At 38.1% G+C, this 19599-nt stretch overlaps 1 protein-coding gene across 2 annotated transcripts in view; it reads right to left on the bottom strand.

Annotated features, from left to right (window-relative positions):
* Positions 1 to 7278: 7278 nt before the first annotated feature.
* RAB30 (RAB30, member RAS oncogene family) overlaps positions 7279 to 19599 on the bottom strand; it is a 79401-nt gene continuing 67080 nt past the window's right edge. For both annotated transcript variants that reach the window (XM_019752547.3, XM_074335689.2), the window contains exon 5: positions 7279 to 17005. In XM_019752547.3, the coding sequence (XP_019608106.1) occupies positions 16755 to 17005 (251 nt within the window). In that variant the 3' untranslated portion in view covers positions 7279 to 16754. The remainder of the gene's footprint in view (positions 17006 to 19599) is intronic.

The following is a 19599-nucleotide window of genomic DNA, read 5'->3' as shown; positions in this document are numbered from 1 at the left end:
AGTGCATTGGGTTGTTGGTCTATTTTTTCCTGATCAACCCCTGCTCCCACGACATCACACCACATCTGTGTGCATGTTACTCACTGAGGCCCGCGACCTAGCCTCCTTACTTCTGACTTGGGCTTCCAGGCCTTAACTTCCCTTGCCACTGTCTTTCAACATCCCCCAGGGTGGCCATGGCAGTGGTAATTTCATGGATCCGCCACCCCACATAGAGTGTAAGAATGGCAACCAAGGATCCAAAAGCACTCGCAGGTGTAGTATCCAAAACCAGATCTCTCATGCTGGTTGTAAAACGCTCACCATCCAGCCCCCGCATATTAGGGTTGAACATAGCATGTCTCATACACATTTCATGGATGATTTGAGTAAATTCAGTACACAGTTGCCATTTATTCACAGTGTCTGGCAGCTCGCTAGCTTCTCCCCATACTGTGCATAGTGCTCCATTAGAATGTGGTTTCCCTGGTCTTGGGCCAACCTATGGCAATTCTGTAACCTTTATCGCAGGGACGAATGCACTGTCACGGAGTCTAACTTTTCCATTTCGCCTGGGGAGCAGAGAAAGCTGTCTGCCTCCTCATCCCATAAATGCAGTAGCCAAGTCCAGATCTACTCTCCATGGCGCTGTCTGCACCGCCTCCCCAGCTCTTGCAACTCAGTGAGAGTGTAAGGGGTGTAGGTTGTGAACTCAAGTCACAATTGGGTTGCTGTCAGCAATGCCCCCGGGGCCAAAATGTTGCTCGTGTTTTATCTTTTGCTTCACGATGGGCCGATGGGCCGGGCATGGGGTGGGGAGCTACACTGTCTCTACTTGCGACGTCCACCTCTGCCTCAGAGTCTCCACTGTGGAGCTCCTCCTTTAACAGAAGGACCCAAGCTTCCAGCACCTCCCACCAGGACTGCTGGTCCTGCACCTGGACTATTTCATTCAGCGCGTCTTCTGTGCTACAACACAATGCGGCGAGGAACATCCAGCCCACACAGCCCGCTGTACACTTCGCCTCCCTCCTCCGGCAACCGCTCAGCTAGAACCTGCAGGGCCCTCTCCATGCTGGCCGGAGAACCATCCATGTCCTCCCACCCCTTCTCGGGGGTCCAACTCCTGAGAACAGTGGAAACTGGGTACCACACATTGTGTGGGGGCCACACATCCTCCTGCCCAGAGTCAGACACTATTCCTACCTGGTCGGAATCCTGCTTGCAGTGCCAGGTGTCTGAGTGGGTGGTGGCCTCAGTATAAGATGTCCACATCTCTAGGAGCCCACAGCAGCAGACCACCAAAAGGAAGATGATGCTTGCTTTGGCCAATAGGTTGGCGTGCAATCCGGGGCTTGAGAGGACCACCAATTGACTGAGGGATCATGTTTCTCCCAGGCAAATTGCATTTCCTGCTCCGGGCACCACTCCTCATGGGCTTCCTGAGACTGAGTGTTTTCACACGCACAATCTTCTCCACCATCCCTCGGACAGTTCTGGCCGGCACCATACCCTGCTCGCGAAACTGAGCTTTCATACATATAAACTGGTACATTATCCCTTTGAAAATTCTGGTCGGCACCATACCCTGCTAGCTGTGCCATGTGTCATGCGGGGTCTCTGATCTCGCTCCTCTCACAAGAACGCAGGACATGGTGAGGCCAAAAAGGAACACAAACTGAGCCATAGATAGGGGAGTCATACCACTATATTCTCGCTGTCTTCTGGGTTGGAGACACAGGGAGCAGGAGCCACATGAGCCGCAACCTGCCCTCTGCTTCTCTGCCAACCAACCAACCCCCTAGCATAGCCACAGCAGTTATATTAGTGGCTAATGGCTAACTGGTTACAGCTGATGGCCAACTAGCCAGCACCTTTCCACGTGAGACCGAGAGCCTGGAAGCTGCTCTCAGGGACTCTGTCACCACATAATCTTTCTAGTATTTGGCTGTTAATCAATTACACCCATCTTAACCACCTCACTCTGTAGGCTCTTTCCTTCTCCCAACTTTGTATTTTGGAAATTTACAAACAGAAGAGTCGGAAGAATAGAATAGTATAATGATATAGCATCTATACATACCGCTTAGATTCAATTGTTTTTAACATTTTGTCTTTTACATATGTGTGTATTTGCTTTCAATTTTTATACATATATGTATATATAAAGCCATATATATATATTTTTTGTTGAGTTATTTGAATGTAAGCTACAGATAAGACATTTCATGCCTAAATACTTCAACATAAATTTCTTTGAAGACGTCTACATAACTACAATATCATCACACCAAAGGAAAATAACAGTAATTCTCCAATATCATCTAATATTCACCTCATATTCAAAATTTTCTCCTTGTCCCTAAATTGTCTTATAATTATTGATGTTTAATCAGGATTTCATTAAGGTTTATCCGTGGTGTTTGGTTATGTCTCTTGTCTCTTTTTCTAAAACTTCTCCTCTTATTCTCTACCCCGTTGACTTTATGAAAAAATTAGACCATTGTTTTTACTTTTTAAGAGTAAAGAGTCAGTATTTTAGTTTCCTACTTGTCATGCGGGGTCTCAGCTCTCACTCCCCTCATAAGAAGACAGGATATGATGAGGCCAAAAAGGAACACCAATGGAGCCATAGATAGGGGAGTCATATTCTCTGGCAGCTGGGTTGGAGACGCAGGAAACAGGAGTCGCAATCTGCCGTCCACTTCTCTGCCAACCAACCCCTTAGTGTAGCCATGGCAGTTGTATTAGTGGCTAATGGCTAACTGGTAACAGCTGATGGCCATCTAATAACCAAGCCAGCACCTTTCCACGTGAAGCCGAGATCCTGGAAACCACTCTCTGGGACTCTGTCCCCACACTACCACTAGTGTTGAATGAGTTTCTTTTTCCTTCTCTCTATCATTATGTACTCAAGAATTTTCTTAACTGTTTGACTGTCAATTACAATTACTCGTTCTAATACTCTGTGTACTACTTGCTACCTCCCTGCTAGCTACTCTTGTTCATAGCTGGGCTCCTTTAAAAAAAATAGTCACTGTTAACTTGAATACCATTGACCATTCAACCTCTAGCAATCTGTTCTCTCTCCCCCACTCTTAGTGGCCATCGTGTCAGTGATTTTCTAACCCTCAAATCCAACAGATTTGTCATTCTCCATATTATTTCCTCTCTTTGCACTTCCTCTATGTTCAAGATACCATTCTCATGGTTTCTTAGTTTCTTCTTTGCTTTGATCAGGGCTGCCTACAGAGCAAATAATTTTTGATGGGCCCTTGTCTATGTAAACAATTTGATTTAAAAATGTATTATGAAATTCATGGGCCCATGTAAAGTAAAGTGGTTTGTCCATGAAGATCAGTGATGATTTCTACCTAAATTACACTGTGGTTATAAAACTTAATTCTATATTATTTCAATTTTTTGATCTTTGTTGACTTGTTTAATGCCCAATCTATACTTAGTTTTTGTAAATATTCCAGGTGTGCTCAAAAAGAACACATATTCCGCAGTTAATGGGCACAGAATTTTATGTGTGTATTAGGTATGTTCATCATGTTGCTCAAATTATCTGTATTGATTTTCCCCTGTTCTGTCAATGACTAAAAGAGGGATTTGAAAATCTCCCTCTATGATTATGAATGTGTATGTTTCTCCTTTTAGTTCTGTCATTTTTTTTTAAATTAAAATGTATTGTGGTGACAATGGTTAGTAAAGTTACATAGGTTTCAAGTGTACAATTCTCTGATACATCATCTATATATCACATTGTGTGTTCACCACCCAGAATCAGTTCTCCTTCCATCACCATATATTTGATTCCTTTTACCCTCGTCTACCACCCCGCTCGCCTCTTACTCTCTGGTAACATTTTTTATCTTATTTTGAGGCTATGTTATTAGGTACAAATTCAATCTTGTATCTTCCTAACAAACTGAAAGGTCCATCATGAAAGTCCTGTTTCATCACTATTAATGCTTTTTGTCTTAAAATCTTTTTGTTATTGCTATGCTACTTTAGCTTTGTTTTGGTTAGTATTTGCAAGAAGTTTTGTTCTTCATTTCTTTTTCAATGTTTATGTCTTAGATGTGCTTCTTGTAAGCCTCACATAGTTGGGTTTTGTTTTGTTGTCCAATTGGACAACCTTTGTGCTCTAACTGGAACATTTGTTCTATTAACAATTAATGTGATAATTAAAATATATTTGGGTTTATCATTTCATACTTCCTATTTCTCCTCCCTATTCAATGTTGTCTTCTTGATTATTTTCTATTATTCCTGTTTTTCTTTCTCCTGGGTTTGGAAGTTGAATGCTGTTTCTTTTTGTTGTTACCCTAGGAATTACAACACACAAGCTTAGTTTATCAAAGTGCCTATGATCCCTGACATGATATTTCAACCTATGATTTTTTTGGACTATGATGGGGTGAAAGCAATACACACCCAGTAGAAACTATACTTCAAATTTTGAATTTTGATCTTTTCCCGGACTGGTGATAGGCGGTAAGATACTCTCTCGTGATGCTGGGCGGCAGCAGTGAACTACAGCTCCCAGTCAGCCTCACAATCACAAGGGTACACAGTGTACTGTGTTGCCAGCATTTCCTGGATACTTTATTTAATAAATTACATGAGATATTTAATACTCTATTATAAAATAGGCTTTGTTAGATGATTTTACCCAATTGTAGGCTAATGTAAGTGTTCTGAGCATGTTTAAAGTAGGCTAGGTTAAGCTATGATGTTCAATAGATAGGTGTAGTAAATGCATTTTCAACTTACGATGGGTTTATTGGGATGTAATCCCATCCTAAATTGAGGAGCATCTGTAATTACAAAATCAACCAACCAAAAGCATTATGAAAATAGATATTATCCAAGATCACTAAAACAGAGACCCAAAAATTGGCAGTGGCTGGAGAAGCGTTTTTCCAGTCTTTGAAGATCAAAACTTAAGGTACATGTGCTTGGTAAAATAGCTGTAATTCAGCCAGATTACTTGTCTTGAGGCTTGCAGTTTGGCTGGTACCAGATGATGGGCCTGATTGAAAGCATTTGAACAAATATTAATTTGAGCAAGCTGAACGGATGTGATTAAGTTAACTGGAGTCATTAAATTGACAATGTGTTATAACTTCTTGATCTTGAGGTATTGCTTCCTTATATAACAAAAGGGAAGTAGATATGGGTCCTCTGGTATTAAATCTGTAACTCTTGAGTAGCCAATCAGCCCTATTAACTAGATACCATCTGCTGTTGACTGAATGTTTGTGTTGACCCCAAATTGATATGTTGAAACTTAATCCCCAATATGATAGTATTTGGAAGTAGGGCCTTTTGGAGGTGATTAGGTCATGAGGGCAAAGCCCTCATACATGGGATTAATGCCCTTATAAAAGAGGTCACAGAGAACTCCCTCACCCCTTCTAAGCATCAATAAACTTTGTACAATATTAGGCCACATAGAGTTGTTAGTTCTTATGGTTTCATCTCTAAGATCCAAGTCAAAAAGACCAGCCTATTTCTTCAAGCTTATTTTTACCTAGATATGAAAATATAACTATCCTATGGGAAGCCTGAATAAATTCCACGTATGAAAATGTAGACAGGATGTCTTCTGTGACTAACATGTAGATTCCTGCAAGTAATCGAAATGAGGTACTTCAGTTCTTGAAATATTCAGAGGCGAGCACCTGGCCGAAAGCACGGGCACATGATTGTGGTTTAAATATAGCTCTGGTTTTCATTTTTCAGCTGCAGAGGTATTTGGGGGTATATAGATAGCACATATCAGGTATAGTCTGTGGTTAGCAGATGTGGAATAATTGAGTCAACTAATGGTAATGATCCTGAAAGCTTTTCAAAACACCAATTTCCAATTTGCCAAGGACTTATGCATCCTGAAGCATTATATTTCCCAAATGAGAAGCACAGTGATCTAAACCTTTAGCTATTTTGGGGAATAAACCACATTTATACTTTATTTCCAATGATCTGTAGTGATTTGTACATGAAGAAGCATTTAAAAACTCTATTTCAAGTTTGCAATTTCTCCCATTTTAACTAATGAAAAAAACCACTGTGCAAGATTAAATAACTTGTCCGAATTTCCTTAGTGGCAAAACACTAAACAAAATAAAGTGAAAACATGTAAGAGTCAAAGTACCTCCTCCAATAGTGGTATTTTCCTCCCAGTCTTTGCTGCTTAGGACTTACTGTGTCAGAATCACATGAAATCGCCAGTATCTGATAGATTTTGACCTACAAAAACAACAGTTTCTTGTGGTTCAAATTAATATTAATAATTGAACACTTCAAACCACAGCATGTGTAAATTCAGAAATCTCTGCAAACACATCCTTTTGTTGAGTGTTATTAAAATAGCAAAAGTCTCATACCAACTACAGAGAAGCTGTCATTGGATAGTAACATAAAATTATAGTATAGTAAGTGATTTTGCAAAGCCCATGACTTTTATACATGCTGAACGATAACATCACTTAAGGTTATGCTTAGTTAACTAAAAAACACCATGCCAGGGAGCCCAAAGTCATAGGTTTAATTCCTCTGTCATCCTGTTTACTCACTGTGCCCCATGACCCACTGTACTCACTCTTAATCCAAGACATTCTTCTCTTAAATGCCTGTCCCAAGACAGAGGAAAGGATTGGGGTGGGGATGAATTTCAAAAACAGGTGAAAATCCATGACTCCTTCAGTGGAGGTAGGGGACATCTAAAAGCAGATTCCTACACCTGGCATACAGTACATGCTAAATAAATGGTGAATAAATTCATGAATGCCTTACTAGTGATGAGTAAGTAATCTCATTCTTATTTATGAAAGATAATATCGCTAAAGAATATAGAACCATATCATGTGTTTTAGCTAGAAGGGACCTAAAAGATATCTAGTGTCACATCATTCCTCAGTGTAAGAACTGGGACTAGAATTTATGACTCCTGGTTCCCAGTGTAATATTCCTTCCAACATATCATCAGAAAAAGCATCTTTCTCACCATTAGAAATATTTAGCACATAATTTTCACATCCCGACTACTCTTATTTAGTGTTGTGATTGGAGGAGGCCTTAAAGATTATTCAATCTAGTCCCTTATTTTACAGAGGACAAATCCATGGTGCAGATTAAGTGACTTGTCCAGGTTAAACACTTAGAGAATCAACAGTCAGGTCTCCAGATGTCCAAATCCAGAGCACATTACACGTCATGCTGAAAGACATTAGTATACTTAAAGCTTATTGGCTTTTTACATACTTTGATAGCACATGACCTACCAAATGGGGGCAACAGGAAATGTTTATTTATGTACAAGTACATGGGAAAGCAATTTCCATTCATGTTTTTAAAAAATTATGTTACAGATAAAAAGTCATTGATACATTCATCCATTGCACACAAAATACATTCTTTTTACTTTGACTCTCAGTATGAATTGTTTCTTAATAATAAACACTTAAGCTACAATGGACAGTCAGGTGGTTTCGCTATTTGACAATCTTTTTTCAAGACGGAAAACCCAAACTTTAAAAGCCAGTCAGTATATAAAGGAAATTGTATATTAAAAATGCTCCTTCATTGAATCTTAGAAGATTGAATGAGTACTCCTGTCCAGCATGATTTGCAGCTGTCCTTTAAAACAATAGAGGACTTTATAAATTCTATGTATGATAACTCAATTTCTATAATACTGAAACTGTCTTCATAAAATTGATTATCATAACTAAATAATAGGCTCATAGAGAAATTCTTATGGACTTATTGGAGAATTAGCCATTATTCAGAGGTCTTCTAATTGACCAGTTGATCTAAGATCAGTTGCATTCTCTAAGTAGGAGTTCAAGAAGTGCTGCTTAAATGAACACAATGACTTGATTTGCTAGACTAATTGCTTTTAAGAGAGATAATGAAAACAGATGCCCACACAGAAACTTTGTACACAAATGTTCATGGCAGCATTATTTATAACAGCCAAAACATGGAAACAACCCAAATGTCCATCAATGATAAATGGGCAAATAAAATGTGGTATATACATCCAATGGAATATTATTTAGCCATAAAAAGAATGTATTGATTCATACTTCAACATGAAACTGGAAAACATTATGCTAAGTGAAAGAAGTCAGACACAGAAGACCACATATTGTATAATTCTGTTTATATGAAATGCTCAGGTCAGGCAAATCTGTAGAGACAGAAAGTAAATTAGTGCTTGCCAGATGCTGGGAGAGGAGACAGGGAGAGTGACAGCTAATGAGTACAGAGTTTCTTTTTGGAATGATGGTTCTGGAATTAGATAGTGGTAATCGTTGCACAATTTTGTGAAAATACTAAAAAACACTGAACTGTACACTTTAAAGGGGGTGAATTGTATGGTTCTAGGTATTTTCACTGTAGACATCTTTACTTGTCACTGTATAGACCATACAAGGGCTAGCTAAGATTTATATATATTGCAAAAATGGGAGTGAGAGAACTTTGTCAATGGGGAAGTGGAACCAAACTGACGACTAGCTTAAAAGGAAGTTGATCAATGAAGAAATGAAACCAACCAAACAAACAGTCACCCGTTACTTTATCTTTCTTTTTTACAATGGTTGATTGATTCGTCAATGGAGAAATGAAACAAAACAAACAAACAAAAAAACCCTGTCAACCAGTTATTTTATCTTTTTTTTACAGCAAAATTGCCTTATGGACAATTAGTTATGCAGCAACAATGTTTGCAGCAAAAAATGCTTGTGGCTAAGATGTCTACCAGAAGATGGTACAGCGAAACTACCGGACACAGAATTGTATGATGTGTGAATTATATCTGAGTGTTTAAAAAAGAGAGGCAACTTCATTTAAAATATTTTGTTTAGATTACAGTTCCCTATCCCTCTTTTTCAATAAGGATTGAAGTTATCATACAATTTCCTTTCTACAGACTGTTTTCAGCTAATTGCACTCAGGTTATTATGGGCTTATATTTCTATCAGGCTTATTATTAAGGGAAAAAAACATGATAACATAAGACATGGTACAGTGTACTGTTAATATCTGCATATTAACATTTAAAATCAAGTATTATGTTTGTATTGAAGCTGCTGGTTAGATTTTATATACTGGTGGATTCAGGTATTACTGATAGCCTATTCTTAAAACCAACAGCCAAATGTTAAGAATTGAGTTCATAAGATCTGATGATAAACATGTTTTTTAAAACGATGTGTATGTTAAAGATCCATGTTTTAATGGAAAGAGATAGGAAACGGGGACATCAGGGATTCTCAAAGTCTTCATAAAACAGCTTCTCTAAATATTTTCACTCGCTGCTGAAAAGACCTCCAGAATGAGACTTTGCATTTGATTTCATCCCCATACTAAAAGTCATGCACTAAAGTGTATGCAACAATACACCATATTTTGCCATACGTAATGCACACTTTTTTGCCCAAATTTGTGAGGGAAAATTAACGATGCACATTATACCTGGGTAGTACTAAAAAATTAAAATGAAAGACTTTTTTCCATGAAAGTTTGGGCCAAAAACGTGGATGTGCATTATACACGGCAAAATACAGTATATGGGGTCACTTTTTTTCCCTTTAGATTACCAAAAATCTCTTCTTAATCCTGTATTAAGTGAAATTTGAGCAGAGTTTTTTTGCTGAAAACAATTTTACTCACAGACGTTTATGTAAATGTATTGACATACATACATTTATATAGCTCTCTTACATATCATCAAAGGAGCTCCAACCATCTGGTATGTCTAGAGAACACTTCAGTGAGTAGAAATTAGATCCAACATTCCAGTCATTTGAAATTTTCTACAACAGGGACATGAAAGTCCCAACACACCTTAAAGGGATAAGAGGATTAAAAAAAAATTGTTTTTATTTAAATCAATCGACATTCATTGTCAAATAGCCTACAAGAAAGTTCCACTAGCATTCTGCAATTGTATAGGATAAGAGAATATTTATTCCTAATGATTACATTCCAGAAAGCAATATGTTTAGCAGCTGTTTTTCAAAGGGTTATCAAGTCTTGTTATTGTTATTTAATCGAAGCATAACTATGTAACCTTAAACAAAAGCTATGCACCATTCAACCAACTAGTGACAAATTATTCTAATAGACCAGGTTCTTATCTTTTATCATTCTGTACATGAATTTTTGCTTTATTAAGCCTATGATATTCCAGATTTTATTTCAGACTTTAGTGCATACGTAGAAAGGGAAAGAAACCCTGCTAAATTTCAAGGTTGGTAATTATGTCTATTAAACAATACTATCTATGAAAGTAAATTCTAAAAGCAGATTACAAAATTAGAATTGACTCCGTTTTTACCAAGAAAAAGAAACAAGAGTCACACTACCAGAATAATTCTTCAGAAGCACACTTTGTTATCAATTATGTTACATAAAGAAGAGAAATACATGAATAATTGAAGAGTTAACCAACAGCAACATGATGATCTAAATCTCATACCAATAAGCTGAATTTATAAATACCTAGCCTGACATTCCCCAAGGGAATAATTATCATCACCTTAATGAGCTTTTCTGACTGCCATTAAAGAAAAACAGTGAGGCAAAAGGGCAATATAAATGGCAAACACAGCCACTTACAAAGAAAATAGAATCAACCCATTTTTCTTCCCATGGACAATAGGATCTAGAAGAAAGAGGTTCAAATTGCACTGTGAGGTATTTCAATAATAAGGTTAAGTTTGTTGATAATGAGGAGTTTCCAACCCTGGAATTGCCTATGGAGGGGGTGGAGGGAGAGAGAAAGACAGAGAATATGTCTTTCCTGTAGTATGTAAAGAAATGAAGAGTCTCTTGGGTAACAGTAACGTCCAAAGGCAGACTGATGAATCAAATAAGTGATTTCCTTTTAAGGCCCTTTCAGAAATGGAGCTCTTAGAAGTCAAGAAGGGTTCTTTGTTTAGTCCTAAGGATCTATATTTGCATCAGACCATCCAAAGTCTGCTTTTAATCAAGGAGAAAAGAACAAATATCTGAGTGCTTATTGTTTACTAAGCACTGTACTTTCAATGTATCTTATCTAATTTTCATAATAATCCTGATAGGTATTATAAGTCTGTCTCATCAATGAGGAAACTGATGCTGAAGAGATTGTGCTTTGCATAAAGTTACAGCTGATTAATTCATGGCAGTACTAGGCCCCCTCACACCTAGCCTACGGTCTCCCTTCTATACATCCCCCTACATCTCTCCCTTACGTGTCAGAATCACAACCAGCCAAGGAATCCATCAGGAACTAGAACACAACATCTCCAAAAATCATGCTTTCACTCAGTGGGAAAGGAGAATGTTGTTGACTCATGCACCTCAGGTCGTCAATTAAAGAAGAGGTAGCTCGCTTTTATGCCCTGACCTTTTAGCCAAAGGAGTCCAAGGAAGTCTCACCCAAACCCGAGTGTTTCTCACCATAGTGATGCAAGGCCAATGACTCTTATCAGCCTAGCAAGGATGCACGTTATTTTGCAGGTGGAATCATTTGGATCATGAGATTTATTTGCAAATACCGCTTATAGTTATCTCCGGTTTTCGAAGACCTGTGTTTCATTACTTTCTATATGAAGCCATTTGGCCTCAGTTCTGTTAAAATCATTTTCAGATCATGTTTCTTCAAGAGAAACCCACTGACCAAAGGGCATTTGAGATTTTTCCAAAATAGATCTTGGGAACTGCTTATGCCAATGGTCCACCTGCCTGTCTCTGATGGGAGCTGCAAAATTTCATGTTGGTGTATTTATGGGATCTTTCACTGAAAAGTCTGTCCTGTTTAAAAGGCCTATCCTGAAAAGACACTAATCATTCACTAAACTGAGCCTGGCCTATGTTTGGCACGTGACAAATATACAACTTTCACGATTTCCTGTAACTTCTACTAAAACAATACATTAAAAAAAATTTTAACTGAAGAACCATTTTGTGATTTCAACAGGACATCAATAAATGGATGTCTCAGCTTAGAGCATAATTGCAAGTAGTCTTTTAGCCTAACAACATGGAACTAACCTCCTCCCTGGAAGGTAGGATGCACTTTTGGTAGAAAAGCAAAGCCTTAAAAAATAAAAAATCATCAGCTCTGGGGCAACAAATATTTAATTAAACATGTTATAATGTTAGGAGGAGTAAAGTACTACAAAATAGAATGTTAATAGGTCATCTGGTCCAACCCCCAGCCAATGCTGGGATCCTCTCCACATCATCTTTGCTGAGTTTTTTTTTTAGCCTCTGCTTGACAGAAACTCTTACCCAAAGTAGCCCCTTTCGTGGTGAACCATCTTTTTAAGAATGTTCTCCCTAACAAATCTGTGGTCCTATGGCCTCTATTTAGTGGACCTCTTTTCACCCCCTTTGAACCACAGAATCTTTCTCTAATGTACTAATTGTATTTCTTTCTCATTCCTGGGCTAAATCTCCCCAAATCGTTCACGTATTCCTCAAATGTCTTAAATTTTAAATTCGTTCACCATCTTTGTTATGCCTCCATTTTGTTTTTCATTCCAAAGTATGGCATCCAAGAATGATTGTAATATTTCAACATCATGGACTTAGGAAAGATGAAGTGTCATCTCCCTTGGTCTAACATTACTATATTAATTAGTTGCTTGAAGGGATGATAAGTTCTTAATTCAGTAGGCTTTGTACCCAGTGAGAAGAACGTCAGGGAAGGCAGATTTCCTGCCAGACACACATAGGATTATGTGACAGAAATGAAATCCAAAAGGAAGAAAGAAAACACACCCCCTAATCCCAGAATTAGTGTTCAACTATACTGCTTATGGCGGAAGGTTGTTTTTCACTGCTTTTGATTTTCTAATTAAGTCTTAAAAGTATTAGTATAGTTGCATTGAAACACATCTGTCAGGACGGTGGTTGAGGAAAATAAGTAACCAGTTGCAGTTAAAAAATTCTAGAAATAAGGGCAAACCCTAGAGGAGCTCTTCCAGAGGCTAACAGGGTATTGGTCCCTAAAGTACTAATGAACATGAAATATACAGAGTTCTGCAGGATTAGGAAACAGAAAATGTCTTATCTTTAAAGCCATTGGTTTGATATATGAGGGGGAAAAGTGAAAAAGTTTTTTTTTTTCTGAATATAATATGATATCTTATTCACGTGGCTTGGTTTATAAAACAAGATCTTTTCATTTTAGTCAGAAGACCAATTCAAAATCACTTACAACTGCTACTTACTCAGAATGACACATTAACTAAAACTGGATGCTGAATCTGGAAGAATTATGGGATAGCTAAAAGGCAAATCACTGATCTAACCATGGAAGTCACCAGAGTCCTCCAAAAGCATATAGAAAGCAGCACAGAAGAAAGAAAAATCTAGTCTTCTGTTAAATTCTGTCTCCTCCCTCCAACAAGTCCAAACTGCTTAAATAATTCTAATCCAAATATCTTATTTTGGCCTGTAGTTTTTACCTTTCTCACCAAACTCCAAATCAGAAATTGACACATTGTCAAATCAATCCATTTGACTTTCATTTTTAGTTATTTTCTTGCCACTTTACTCAGGAAGAGATGCAAACATGAAATGACTAAAAGGGAAAAATAAAGGCCAGGCAAAGCTAATGAACTAATCTAAGTAATCCACAGAAAGGATCACTGGTCCTGTATAACCAAAATTAAATGTTAACATAATTTAATAGACCTAATAAAAGCATATAAAGGAATAAAAAGCCTTGCATAGGTATAGGAGGAAGCACAAAATCATTTGAGGATACAGTCTGCACAAAGCCATAATAAAATATCATTAATGTCAGCAAGCTATATGATTTCACACATTCTCCCAAATCTGACTCCATGACGTGACTATGATGCATTTTCATTGGAAATAAAAAACTTCTGCCACATATTTAGCAATTTTATTAAAAGAAGAAAAAGATCACACCAAAAATGGAAGCAGACATGGACTCTGGTAGTCTTGTAAGTCAGATCAAGCCAAACTGAATTATGAGAAAGCAACTCTCTTTTGCATCCACCCTTGAATGAGAATTCATTTTTATTGAAGAAGACTCATCATAGCAAAGAACGACACGACGGTTAGAACTAGAGGGCAAACCACTAAGTTTAGTTCCTGGCCTGGGTTAAGAAGAGCACATTTAATTAATGTCCTTTCTCAAGTTCTATTTGAAAAATTTCTATTTAACCAAAAAACGTTCCTTTTGGCACTAAGTAATTTATTCAACTAATACTTATTGAGTACCTACAATATTGCCAGGCATTATTCTCAAACTTGAGATACATCAGTGAACAAGTGTCCATAAGGCCTAATCTGGAATTCACACAACTAAGGGGAAAAGAAAGAAAGAAACGAAGCCCTACATTCTCATGTGTCCCTGCTGATGGGCCATGGACGGGTGTCTGGAAATTACAGAGAGGCTGGGAGGAGTTAAAGGGTAGCAAGGGGCCAAGAGCAGAGCTTTCTAATCCCCTTCTGAGTACAGCCAAGGGTAGATAGAGGCGGCTGAGCCCTAGGGAATAAGAATTTCAAAATGCAAGAGCGGCTCTAGAAGCTTTTATTTTACAACTAAATGTGTCCAGTCTAACAAATTCCTATCCTCTAAAGTAACAAAGCAACTTTATTTTCAACACACTTGCTGCTGTGAGAGAATGTTGGGTCTTGGTGTACTGGGGAAACTGGATTTTTGCCCTAACTGAAAGATAATAAATCTGAACTTAGGGACATTTCCTTGCAATGTAAAAAGAGTTCTTCTGCCCACCTTGATCAACTTGTTTTCTGAGTACATTTACTTGCTGCCTTAGTGGGGAAGATGAGGAGGAAAAGGCAACAGATACCGTATAAATTGCTGTGGTTGCTGTTTATTAAAATGATTTTTCTTTCCTGCAGACTGTGAGATAAAAGCAATTCAAACTCCTGGGGTCCTTTTATCCACAGGATCGGGACAAACACAGTGAGTCGAACCAAAAGTATCAGTCCCTTAAACAATATGTATAGTCCCTATGAGCAAGAGATGGTCGGTCACTCTGAAACCTGCTAGAGAAATGCTAGAAATTCTTTATCAAAATCGTGTCTCTACATGACTCATTTCCTTAAAATTAAATGGCTTTCAAACATCAAAGTATCAGGACTGAGATTGCCACCATCTACAAAAGCAGTGGAATTACATATATTATCCTTAATCCATTACTCATCTCTCAGTTATGCTAAACAGCAAGCTATATAAACATCTGACAGCATCAACATCATACATGTTTAATTATTTTTCGCAATTTGCATTTATATCAGTGAACAAATTGGAAGGTATCAAAGTATGGCACTGAAGAAATAGTAACATATTCAGCAGCACAGCTTCCATTTTGAGTCCTGTTTTTAAATTGGCTAAATAAAGGCATATACACCTCCATTTGAATTGGAGATTTGCAGTAACACATGCATATAAGGAAAGGAGGGGATGGGGAAGAGTGAGGGAAAGAGCAGGGGAGGGAGGGAAGAAGAAGGGGGAGACCAGGACAGAAAGAGAGGAAAAGAGAAAAGAAACAGGAAAGAATGTATGGTCTGAGAGGGACATTACTACAAGAAGGAGGTGACAAATGACAATTCAACCTGCTTCCACAAGCAGAAAATTTTTAAGGTTATCATTGAAGATACAAAAATGGTTCGTGAGAGTTTTCATGTGTTGCTAGTCTCACTTAGCAGACTAAAAACGTCTACAAAAATCCTAAGCCTTGGTCTGTCCAAGATGGATAGAACCAGAAAGTAAAAGACGTGACCTGCTATGAAGGACTGTGCTCTGCTTGCAACTCTCAGTCCTTTAATCCACAGTATTTTGGTCAGATCTGGTCTGTTTTATCATACTACTCATCATGTCTTAGAGCTAATCTTTTATATTAGAATATTATCAACCATTTTTTTTCGAAGTTTTTCATTTGCTTAAAGGGCCGGAAAGATGGGAGAATAGAAGAAAACGGGGAACAAGAAAGGAACGTATTCTCTTTTCTAACCAATCTACCCTAGAAAAGGTAGCGAGAAGACTTTTAGAAAGAGTGCTGATTCATGGGCTTCCCTTATTATTATTTTTTATTTCTATGAAATACATTTAACGACATCAAGGTACTAAAATGTTTGGTCTGTGAAATAGTAGAATCGTTAGCACCAAAAGGAGTCATGGAGCTTGTATATATTATTAAAACAATAATTGTTAACTGTTGGTCATGGGTAAGGGTTTCATTTCATTTTTACATCCCAAAGTTCTTGAAAGTGCCTGTGGACAAGAGAAATAACACTTTTCAACATCTCCGTGGGGTCATCAGCACGTACCACAGAGACAGTTCTTGGCCTTCCCAGTTTGGGTTTATCAGGTGGACAAGAAAATCAGGGCCTCCAGACGCCCTAAAGAACAGCCCCCCACATGCACCCACTGATGTGCAGGAGGGATTCCCCTGGACTGTGTTCAGGAATGCGCTTTTACTTGTTTTAAAAAAAACAAAAGCAACATGCTCTGCAGATCATGGAGCGCGTAGTGCAATTTTCTCCTTGCTCTGACTCCAGACTGCAAAAGGGTCAAACTGTTATATGTTCTGCGAATGCCGGCCTGGGGGCAAGGCCCTTGGCCTGCCATGCTTTGTAAACTCAGGAGCCACAGGAGTCAGAAGGTCCGGGAGCAGGGGCCACCATCATCGCCAGATCTCCCCAGCAACTCGTGGCCCATCGGGGCAGCTGCTGATTTCTTTTGTTTCTGCTTGCCTCGGCCTTTAGTTGAAATTACAACAAGTCAAATAGCTGATGCTTTTCCCTTCTCCTGGTAAGGGTGACGATACATTGTTCACAAGTGTGTTCTGCCTGGCTTCACTGATGAGGCGGCAAGCTAAGTCAAGGAAGAGTTTCTCCACGTTATCCGATTCCTTGGCTGAGGTCTCCAGATAATACATGTCCTGAGCTTCGGAGAATTCTTCTGCTCTCTGCTGGGAGACCTCTCTCCTTTCAGCCAGATCTATCTTGTTGCCTAAAACAGTGGTAAAAAAATCACAGAAGGAATCATCATTTCATCTTTTTTGCAGTCTCAGAAACATCAAAATTCAATTCCATATGCGATGTTAAACCAGATAGGTGGGCAAGTAAAGCACAGCAAATGTGACCGTGAGTACTAGAATGTTTATTTTTAAATACCAGTGCCATTTTTAATGGCAAAGAACTAGAAACAGCCGAAATGTTCATCAGTTGGGCTCTGGCTGAATGCACTATGGTACACTCATAGTTATTCGGGTTATTTGGCACTATAAAAAGCAATAAGGATTACCTCTATATGCTGCGAGGGAATGAGACACTAGGATATATTGTTAAGCAAATAATGCAAAGTAGAAGAAAGTGTATGTAATATACAACTGTTTATCTAAGAAAAAGGATGAAAAAAATATATACACACAATTATTGGCTTATTTTTTTTAATGGGAGAATAAACCAAAATCTTAATTTTAGTACCTGTGCTGACAAAGCGAGCACAACAAAATCTTAATTTTAAAGATAACGATTAGCTATGAAAGGAACGAGACTGGGGGACAGAGAGGGAAACTAGACCTCTCTAAATATACCTTGTTTTATAGATGTGACTTACGCATCTTACAAAATTATACAATCAATATGAAATTAAATTTAAAAAGCAATTCCTAAAATTGAAAGCAAAATGACACAAATGACCCTGTTTGTCATGAAGTGGCATAACCACAGAGAGAGAAACTTTTTCAGGTGCATTTAAGATACAGAAATTTAACTGAGCCTTCCCACTGGTATATTCGCTAAGAACAAAAAGGTCTGAAGGAAAAAACTTTGAACTGTTTCAGTAATCATCTCATCAGTGGTAGTGCTATCGTTGCTACCGTGTTTCCCTGAAAATAAGACCTAGCCAGACAATCAGCTTTAATGTATCTTTTGGAGCAAAAATTAATATAAGACCCGATATTATATCATATTATATTATACTATATTATATCATATCATATCGTATTATATTATATTATATTATACCCAGTCTTATATCATAGTAAAATAAGACCGGGTCTTAAAGTAATTTTTGCTCCAAAAGATGCTTAGAGCTGATTGTCCGGCAAGGTCTTATTTTGGGGGAAACACAGTATTCTGAGGATGCTGTGCATGTTTTAGGGGATAAAACAAATGAGTCATTAGGGAAGTGTCACTGGACAGGGATTTTTGGCATGGGAAAAAAGAAATACAGATACAAGATTAATGAAGTATAATTTCTGAAGTCCTGAATTACAAATGGAAGTATCAATGTGAATAATTCATGGTGTATTTTATCTTTAAAACATTTTCTATCTCTATTCTCCTGGAAACTCGACCAAGGTGCTATGTCAACTGTGTTACTTGGTGACGTTTTCTATGGTAAAAGTGACCCCTGATTGATAAATGCCATCTGGCCTGGGAATTCTATGTAGGAATTACAAATACCTAATGGAAAGCCGTATCTTTGGCTTCCCTGAGTGTGGTGATTCTTCATTTGAAGAGACCTGAAAGTTAAGCCCATGGAGTTGTTATAAAAGAGATTGACTCCGATGGGGCACTGAGGCTTCTAGGCAGGGGCAGATACTGCACTTGCTTGAAAGTGAGCCTTGTTCCTCAGACATGAAGTGTCCCAGGAGGTCCAGGACAGCTATGGGGACTGCTATGAGGAATGCCTGATGCTGACCTGCTGTTAAGCCGTGTTTCCTATCCTGTCCTAAGTGAATGTGATGCTAAGTGCAGCCTATGGTTGTCTGGGGAGTCAAATGTTTAGTAGAGTCTAACAGTACAACCCCTGTGGACGCTACAGAATTCACCACACACACACACACACACACACACATTAGCTCTGTCCACGGACAAGCCTAAAAGCAAGGAGGATTATTATCACCTTGGTTGTGGCCTCTAAATACAACTTCCCAATAAAAAGAAATAGTGCTTGGGAGGATTGAGAATTGGTGCAGCCACTATAAAAAACAGTATGGAGGTTTCTCAAAAAAATTAAAAATAGAACTACCATATGACCCAGCAATCTCACTTCTGGGTATTTATCTGAAGAAATCCAAAACACTAATTCAAAAAGATATATGCACCCCTATGTTCATTGCAGCATTATTTACAACAGCCAAGATATGGAAGCAACCTAAGTATCCTTTGAGAAACGATTAGATAAAGAAGAGGTGGTATATATATACAATGGAAGAGGTGGCATATATATACTACTCAGCCATAAAAAAGAATGAAATCTTAGTACTTGCAACAGTATGGATGGACCTAGAGGATATTATGCTAAGTGAAATAAGTCAGACAGAGAAACACAAATAACATATTATTTATCTTATATATGGAATCTAAAAAACAAACGAACAAACAAAATAGAGACTCATAGATACAGAGAACAAACTGATGGTTGCCAGATGGGAGGATGGAGGGGGCACTGAGTGAGAAAGGTAAAGGGATTAAGAAGTACCAATTGCCAGTTATAAAAATAGTCATGAGGATATAAAGTACGGCATAGGAAATACAGTCAATAATACTGTAATAACTAGGTATGGTGCCAGATATAAATGTCTAACCACTATG

This window comes from Rhinolophus sinicus, chromosome 14 (genome assembly GCF_057876585.1).
Source record: "Rhinolophus sinicus isolate RSI-liver-muscle chromosome 14, RSI-T2T, whole genome shotgun sequence".
NCBI lineage: Eukaryota > Metazoa > Chordata > Mammalia > Chiroptera > Rhinolophidae > Rhinolophus > Rhinolophus sinicus.
The sequence above is the reverse complement of the archived record's forward strand: the minus strand, read 5'-3'. Positions and strand labels throughout refer to the sequence as shown.